This window comes from Pinus tabuliformis, chromosome 1_2 (genome assembly GCF_031772625.1).
Source record: "Pinus tabuliformis cultivar Carrire ecotype Pingquan chromosome 1_2, CPIR1, whole genome shotgun sequence".
NCBI classification, from domain to species: domain Eukaryota; kingdom Viridiplantae; phylum Streptophyta; class Pinopsida; order Pinales; family Pinaceae; genus Pinus; species Pinus tabuliformis.
This window is the reverse complement of record NC_142298.1, coordinates 749,585,176-749,594,743: the sequence shown is the minus strand read 5'-3', so window position 1 is coordinate 749,594,743 and position 9,568 is coordinate 749,585,176. Positions and strand designations below refer to the sequence as shown.

General features: G+C 39.8%; 1 protein-coding gene across 2 annotated transcripts in view; it reads left to right on the top strand.

Moving 5' to 3' along the window:
- The first annotated feature begins 602 nt into the window (after positions 1-602).
- MCCA (methylcrotonyl-CoA carboxylase alpha chain) overlaps positions 603-9,568 on the top strand; it is a 388,726-nt gene continuing 379,760 nt past the window's right edge. The window contains exon 1 of one of the 2 annotated variants that reach the window (XM_089395892.1): positions 603-1,198. In XM_089395892.1, the coding sequence (XP_089252018.1) occupies positions 869-1,198 (330 nt within the window). In that variant the 5' untranslated portion in view covers positions 603-868. The remainder of the gene's footprint in view (positions 1,199-9,568) is intronic. The other variant, XM_089395890.1, reaches the window with a different exon arrangement.

The following is a 9,568-nucleotide window of genomic DNA, read 5'->3' as shown; positions in this document are numbered from 1 at the left end:
CATCATACCAAGGGAAATTAAACCTCGCATACAACATTGCATGAGAGGGGTTAGTCACACCACCCCTGTTAATTGCAGTGGGAGGCAACGAGGTAGTGGGTACCCCTCCCAACCTCCTTCGACAACTGTCCACTCGATTTGATTTGGGGAATGTTTAACTTTTTTATACTCTAACTCGACTCGATTTGGAAAATGTTTAGTTTTTAAAGATAAATTTATTTTATAAAGACATTAATATTTTACATAAAAATTTATTTTTATATATTAAAATTCCACTATTTTGTTAAATACATTCATATAATTATTAATAGAAATAATAAAATTTTAATATGTTTTGAAAATGAAGTTTGTTAAAATTTATTTTATTATATTAATAATAAAATCAATATATTATAATATAAATAATTTTTAGAATAAAATTATAAATCAATTTACTATTTATTTAAAATAATATATAAATATATAATCATCCCCCAACAAAAATATATATATATATTTTAATCCCGATGTAATGTTTTTCCTAAATTACAACCAAATTTATAGCAATTCAGACACTCATATTCACACTCTCAATGTTTCTTCGTTAGACGCAGGAACACCGTCACCATTATCAACTTCATTTTTAATTAATATTAAAATTAGTTTAATATAAAAATCATGGTTGTTTGCCAGTGACAAAGCTGAATTTCTCTACGTGATAATCACGGAATCTATCATGCATGACTTCCCTTATAAACTGTTTGAGAATATTAATATGTAATTTCGCCGATCCGGATAGCTTATCCATGCCAGTGAGAGGAATCAAACTGCAGAGGAAGAAACACAGCTAGAGAAGGGCGAGAGGAGAAGAGGGCGAACCGTAATTGCAATGGGGATTGCAAGGATCGCTGCAAGAAGATTTCCTCTGAAGAAATTTCCGCCGCTCACGAGGCCCAGCACCAGCAGTAGCACGGCCTCACCCTCCAGCCCGCCGATTGAAAAGATTTTGATCGCAAATAGAGGGGAAATAGCCTGCCGCGTCATCAGGAGCGCAAGGAATCTTGGAATAAAGACGGTGGCCGTGTACAGCGAGGTAGACAAGAATGCCCTTCATGTAGAACAGGCGGACGAAGCTGTTTACATTGGGCCCGCTTCTGCACGCTCCAGTTACTTGAATGCCTCTGCCATTCTCAATGCTGCACACCGCACTAAAGCTCATGTAAGTCGCATTCAGTGCTCTCTAACGCCAAATGGTTGAATTTTTCATTCAGATTGATCCAGGGAACAAATTTGAAAAGCATGGTAAAAATAAAACATGGTTTTTATTTGAGGAAAAAGGGAAGATTATATGGTAGGCCTTGATAAGAGTGGTTAACCTTATCTTATTTTGAAAATAATGTTAAACTATGTTATTTTTTTTTAAGGTTTTATTGACATTTATGTAAACTTTTTATCCCAATAATAGCCATCATTAAAAGTTGAAATAATTAATTTATATTGAAATATAATGGTCCAAAAAGTTGACAGTATGTTTAGTGGTTTGAAGAAAGGCAAGTCTTCCTTCGGTCTAGGGTCAACACAAGAGAATGATATTCATCTATCCCAACACAAATATCTAATAAATCTCAAAATATTGTAGATTATGTTTCTTAAATAAACATGTTAGGTTTGAAAGATATATGTTATACTTTGTGAAACGATCTTTTATCTAACCTAATCTAGAAGTTGTCCAAAGATCAATATGGTACAATACTTTTCACTCTAGTACTTTAATAGGTTTATGTTGATAGATTTAGAAATCGCAGTCTAAACCTCTTATAACATCAATCATCATGTGGTTTAGAGATGTATCCTAAACTGTTTCACATTTGGAAACTCACTTAGAAATTCATGTCTTTTATGAGATGCTTAAAGATGTTCTACTTTGAGCTTATTAGAAGTGGTCATAAACGTCCAAGGGAAGATTAATGAGGTTTTGATATCTGATTTTGAGATTGGGGAGGTTTTCATAAAAAGATTCTAGTGAACGAAAAACGTGAAAATTTGTTGTGGACAAGATGCCATTTCCTTCTTGCAGCTATGTTTTAATTACCAGAAAATAATTTAGATTCTTAATTTTCATGGAAACCAGGTTCTAATGGCCCAAATGTAGAATCAACTTCCTACTTTTTCAAATAGAATGTCCTTAAGATCTCACTTCAAGGTTAGCCTTAATGTTGAATGGAAAAACGATCTGTCCACCAGTGGGATTCTTTTACTACGATTGTGCGAAGGTCAGTGAAGCTTGGATGTTTCATGTGAGTTTATTTTCCCCAAAGGTGGCTTCCATCCTCAACCCCTTCCCATAAGGTTTGAACGTGAGATCTGATGGGGACTAATCCCTACACAAACCAATTGGTCTATACCTCATGTGTCTTCAAGAACTACTTACAACTCTACTTGGCAACTTAGAAGTGCCACCTACTGCCACCTTAGTGGCCACTTCTTTCGTTTTAGGCCAACTCTTCTTTATCACAAGGGAGGAATTCCATAATAAGACTACGAATCTTCTCTTTGCAAAGTTGTTAATAAAATCAGATTTGTAGAATGTAGTTTATGTTTGGATTTTTCAGATAAAAGAGTGAGAAGACACGCAAGACTGAGTGCTTTGTTCTTTAGGGAAACGGAGTAAAAGCATTATTTGGTGAAGAAGCTTGTAATGCAAAGGAGAAATCAATAAGTTATGTTATATATGAACATTGCCAGTTAAATCAACCACCTTGATGCATGGAACTATACGATAAAGCTAATTAGGATGCCATTTCATAACCAGCCCAAACCAACCAGCATATGTTGTAACTAATAAAGTAAGTGAACAACAGCAGTCATCAAATAGAGTGAACAACAGTCTTAATCTTCATTACGTCTTGATTACATCAAAGAACGAAGAGGGCATGGACACCTGTCCAAAACACCTTTCTCTAACCTCAAAACAGTCTACCAAAACATGTATGAACAGATATGAAAATAGAGATGTCCCAACATAATTTGACACGGCATCCCAAGCATCATTGTAGTCTACGTTCCCAATAAATGTGAAAATTTCTCAGAATACAAAATTCAATGCAAAACATGAAGTTCACTTTCAACCTTGAAGGTTTCTCAGATATTAGCCCTAGCCTCAGGGTGGCTGTAAAACAAGGTACAAAACAGCAGCAAAAAAAGTACAATGTTTCACTTCCAATCAGCCCAAACTTTGTGGCAATTCAAGGAGAAAATATACCAACCAAAGGGATAAGTTCCAACCCTTTTAGGGCAACTTATCAACCAAGAAATAGATCTGAAAATACTCTTTTACAGTGGTAATAATAGCAGCACAACAGCCTTAAATCAACTCTCTATATGTTAGAGCATATATATTTGAAAATGGATATGGCACAAGTTTTGGACAGCTGAAAACTTCATTAATATGCTCAAGGTGAAGTATATGTACGTACCATATCCTTCTCTTGAGGTTGGTACAAATCCTCCTAGTTCTCCAGACCCTAGCTAGGGAAAATCAACAAAACCTTGGCAAGAGAGAAGTGCCAATATGCAAGTATCATTCCAACACATCCTTCAAGGCATGACCTCCTTTCCTCCTCTTCTTCTTCATGATTCCACCCTAGGGTTTTATTTCAAAACTCTAATCTTGAATCTTCAAGGGATAAACCCTAACCATAGACCTCCAAGATACTCTAAGAAGACCAAGAAACCCAAGCAACTAAAGAGAGAGAGAGAGAGCACATGTGAAGACACTAGAGAGAGAGGCTAGTGTGCACTCGTCTATATGTCACATCTCATCACAAGAGTGAATGAACATATATGAAAGGAAAGACTCTCTCTTTCCCTTATTATGAGAGGTAAGGGAGGCCAACAAACCAAAGTGGGCCTTAACCCTTATAAGCAACCTACAATGAGCACTTGTAGGTAAACACAAGTGAGATGCTACATTCTAAAGTACATGTGTCATTCTCCATGTGATGTTGTGTACAAAAATAGCTCCAAGATGATGTAGCTATGTAAGGCAAGTCCACATCCCTCCATCACAAGCCTCCACGGACTCCATCAGTCCTTCTAAGCAATGTATGCCACTGGGATAGCTGCCCCTCCAAGACCGTCGTGTCGTCTATAGGTCACATCTTGTCACAAGAGTGAATATAAGTGAGTGAATGAATATATATGAAAGGAAAGATTCTCTCTTTCCCTTATTATAAGAGGTAAGGGAGGCCAACAAAACAAAGTGGGCCTTAACCCTTATAAGCAACCTACAATGAGCACTTGTAGGTAAACACAAGTGAGATGCTACATTCTAAAGTACATGTGTCATTCTCCATGTGATGTTGTGTACAATAATAGCTCCGAGATGATGTAGCTATGTAAGGCAAGTCCACATCCCTCCATCACAAGCCTCCACGGACTCCATCAATCCTTCTAAGCAATGTATTCCACTGGGATAGATGCCCCTCCAAGGCTTTCGTGGAAGTCCTAAGTGTCTTCGAGCCATCTCCAACCCTTCAAATAGGAAGCCAAGCCACTGCATGCCAATTAGGGCTGGATGCCTTCCTCCAAGTTGGACAATGCTGCTCATCCTATAAAGTGTGCTCTCCAAGCAGGTGGATCCTTCATGAGGTCCCATCGAAGGGTATCCGCCAAATTGTCAAAAGAAGTCCAACGCTCAAGGGAAAAACAGTGAGCCAACAACCATCTGAGCTCAACTATCCACTAAGCGATCTATCTCAACTATGCAAATCCATGAAGGACTATCTCTCCCATGCCAATCCATCTTGGATTGTCTAGTGGTTGAATATACACCATGTATGCCAAATCTCATGAAGCACCCCAAGCATGGTGTAAACACTTTCAGAGAAACTCTTAAAAATAACAACAAAAGATAGGATACTTCACCACAGATTTTCCTTCCTTTAACCCACAAATAAAAATGTCCTGGACCTTCTAAGGGGGGGCGTATCTGGTACATCAATTACAACTATATCCATTGACATGGAAATATTAGGATAAGCTGCTTGTTTGATCTAGAGATTTTTAATAATATACGAAGCTTGATTTCTCTAGAATCTATGGTATACACGGTAATCTAAAGCCCTAATTGATTTATGACTTTGACAGACATCACATTGGTGGGAGCACCAGGGTCCAACATGCAATTATGAAGCAACAAACCATTAACCAATAAAGAAAAATTGAAAAGAAAGTGAGCCCCATTCCTCCCTTGACATTTCATGGTTTGTTTTCATTTTCGTCCAACCCCAATATCTTTTTTACCTTTTATCTATAAGCAGGAATTTTCATGAATTCCAACAGAGGGTTCTGGAACTTTTAGAAAGTCATGAACAATCCCGGAAATAAATGAATCAATCTGGATACTTTTGTATCATTGTTGGGGCTGTTTCTCTTGCCGATTTGGTTCTAAGAGAGGTTTTGATTTAGCAATTGGACCTCCTCCATTATCTCCTTTAGTGTTATAAAATCTGCTAGCCTTTCCTCCTCTTTCTTCGATTTAATGCAATACAAGTTTGCTGGTTCCTTGCCCTATTTGCTCATTTCTGTGACCATATGCTTTCAAATTTTCTGTAATGGCCATGATTTTTTGAGGAGATGGTTTCTATCCAGACATGCCCTGCAGTTTGTCAGTTTGTAGACTCCTACTTTTATTTCAGCCATATATTCTCAAGGCATGGTGAAGACTCTATCATTCATAGCATAAGCAAAATCATCATCATCCATATAATTAATATCATTTGTATTATCAGGGTTACCTTCATCAGGAGTGCTTTTAGTAGGCATGGTCAAGGACCTGAAGCCTTGGCATTTGCTCTTTCGGATGAGGACCATTGCAAGGTCTACACCATGGTTCTTCATCTTCCATCATATTTGTAACCTCCAGTGGGACAGACAACCTTGGCTCTTCAATTCTGCTATTTCCATCACATCCAACATTCCTTCTTGGCTGGAAATTAGGTCTAGGATGCATTTGACTTTGTAATCCCCTTTCCAATTTGATCAAATGGCTGCCCATAGTTTTGCAAGTTGTAGTCACCTTTTTCCAACATTCCAACAAGCTTCAGCATCACATCCACATTGATTTTATTGCATCGGAAGGTCTTCTGCACAGGCTTGTGTCTAGCACACAGGAGAATAAGTTCTCTTTAGGTGGTTGTTCGAGAGGAGCAAGTAATATGATTTCTTTCCTAAGTCTAACTTAGGAAAAACACATTAATTAATTTAATTAATTAATGTTGGCTAATTGAGCAAATTTCTAAGGATAAATATTTAATTATTTAAGTGACTTAGATCTAATCTCAGCCATTGATCTAAGTGGGTTAGGATTTAATCCTAGCCGTCTATCACTTTGGAGATTGAGGGTTAGGGATTTTGCTCAATTTGAAATTATAAAGAAAACTTAAGGGAGAGGATGAAGACACATTATTTGGTTGAGGAAGCAATTTTCTCATGAGTGAGAGGCTTGAGTGACTGAGGAGAAAGAGGAAAAGTGTGTAGCTGATTTTCGGAAGGAGAATTTGTGTGAGGGCCGAGATTTCTGAAAGGGGCTGAGACTTGGAGGGGAGAGAGAGGGTGAAAATCTTGAGCAGGCCAAGACTATGAGAGAGGCCCTCAACTTCCAGCAGGAGGGTTGAGACTTGGAGGTCAAATTTCCTTGGACAGGTCGAGAATTCTAGTGAGCAGGATATACGACTAGGAGGGCTGAATTGTTTTTTTTTTTTACCATGGTGGATCGGTAACTTGTTGGAGTAATCTAGGCAAGGCCCAGAATCAAACCTTTTGGTTGCCACTATAACACCAAGAGTATATCCATTTGCCTACAAGCCAAATATACTAGGAATATATGGCTTAGCAAGAATCGAGACATCTCGTATTGACCATGAATAGAGTAAACTCCCTGGGGCCACCTATTCTTCTAGGCTCATCATAACATGCTTAACATGCCATTTTAGGGAATCGAACACGGGTGGTGAGGGAATTAACAACCTGCCTCAACCACTCGGTCTACCCTTACTTGACAAAAGGGTTCAATTTTGCAGGTACAAGTCGGGATTTACTAGGGTCTGTTATTGCTCAAACTAGTAGGGGCCCTAAAGGGGCGAATGCTAGACCAAGGGCAAGAAATGGAGACTTAGCCCACTGTCACCTTGGCTAAGGCTCTCTACTTTTTACAGACTTTCACCGATGGGAGGAGACCCGATATATTATGGAGTCATTGATGAAGGATAAGTCAATGAAAGGATGTGGAGTGACCCAAATAATCCCTTTCCCAGAAGAGTTAGAAAGATAGAGCTTGCTTGCTTTCTAAGCAAGGTACAATGTCTTCTAGGGAAAGGAAGGGAGGATTTGAGGGTTAGGTTTATGGGATATGACTTATGAAGGAATTTCCCAATCCCTAAAATCCTTATTGAAATTGGTATCCCGGATGGTTCTTGAAGAATTGTCTTTTCAAAGGAACGGGACCACACGGGACCAAGTGGACCCAGTCTAGGGTAGGGGAGAAGAGTATGGCAACCAATGATTATCCCTAACCTGGACAAGGTATGGAAATGGATCAAAGAAAGAATATCCACTTAAAGGTTTGAATTGATCCAATAAGGTACTAGCCTTTGGGGATGTTAGGGCAAAGTTTGATCTCGAAGCTAGGGCTTGGCTTTTCTCACAACTCCATCGTCAGAATGGCCTCAAATTTGGAGGAGGTCTTGAGGAAACACCAATACAGGAGACCCTAAGAGATTGAACTTTTTGGATGGGTAGTTTGTCGGGAAAATGATGCCCTAGGTGACCCACCTTGTCTAGACTTGGAAAAAGGTGAAAAATATGATTTTAGGTGACCACCGCTTGGTAGATCAGTGCCTTAGTCTTGGGAGAATGGAGTATATGTTGAATATGAGTGAGGACCTTTGGTTCTTAGTCAAGGAGGCCTCAAGACTACTTCACTAGCCTTCTAGGTCAAAGAGAAGCAATCTTGCAGCTTTTATACTTCAATGTGAAAAGGAGATGGCTTATCAAGGTCAATTCGTTGAGAGAATTACCCCTAGGAGATTTCATTCACATTACATGGCCCATACATTGAGAGATTCTATAGTAGAGACAAAATTCCACAATTTAAAGTAGTAAATGCATGCAGCAATTAGCCCTAAAAATAGCGAAAATCCCAGTCCGATGTATATGACAAAGTAAAACAAGAATAACATTAAAAGCATGTACTTACACGCAACAAAATATATCCAACCATCCACAATTGACAAAAGAGAAGCTCCAAGGTCAGATAGACCAATATCCACATCAAAATTCATCCATAAAGCTCCAATTCATCCTCTAGAAAAAGTGTGAAATTATCAAGAGAGAGAAAAGATCGAATCCAAAGTGATGATGAGCAAATGAACTCATCTCACTTGTATTTATAAACTAATGAGGAGTTCGAATTAGCCTCCTTGGCCTACATAAGCCCCCAAAATAAAATAATGTTCTAATAATCTAACTTTTGGTGACAAACCCAGCAAACTAACTCATAAATGCAAGAATAAGCCTCTCAAGAGGTCAAATAATAATCTATGCATGTCGTACGACCCTTTAAGAGGCCTAATGAGGTCCATGGGTGCCATAATGAAGAGTAGGACCCTCAAAAGGTGATGGACAAGGGGTTGGCCCCTTGTTCTCCAAACAATAAACCTGTGGTGCTCCCAATGGGTGTGGGGGCACAACAATAACCTCATGGGTTTCCAAATGAATCGAATATGCCTGTAGATCGTTTGCAAGGGCTTTGATGATGGTGTAGGGGATGCCACATCGTCCTACAAGTCTGGGGTCAGTTGCCAAGTGCATGATATATTTGTGGGGTCGGCTAGGCAAAGATGAACCAGGTGCATCTTCCTCGTCCAATGGGAGTATCTCGAGCATCTCTGACCATCCTCGGGGATCCATGGAGTGCTGTCTATTGCTGTGGAGGCCCATGGCTCTCAACACACACCCTACATGTGCCAATGTAGCCCTCTGGAAGATTAGGACCCCGTATAGGGAGACCAAACCCAAGATGGAGACCACCTGCAATCCTGCATAAGATCCAATGCGTCCCCTAGTGTAAGGCCTTCGCAAACTTGGGCGGTTGGGCGTCGGGTGTGATGGGCGCACGGGCACGGCGGGGGCGCGTTGGTGTGACGGGCGTGCGAACTTGCGACGAGCGGGCGCTCCACATGCGACGAAAATGCGACGAAGGCTGATACATATGCGACACTTGGAAAAATAACGAAATGAAGAGCGTGGTTTATACTCGACTTGGAAGGAGGCTGCGTGAGGGCGTGGCCGACTTGTTAATGAAGCTTTGTGGGCGTAGTTGTGGGGTCGGCCAAGGGGCTGACACCCCCATGTAAACCCACATGAAGATGCATATAAATGAACGTGAGGAGAGCTCATTTGGTCAACGAAGACTTCACTCATAAAGCCTTCGCATAAGACAAGAAGGTGCGTAGTTTTGGGTGAGGAGATGCGCACATCTCATGCGCATTAGACTTGGAAAATTGCGCAGGTTATCTTGGTGGAAGGT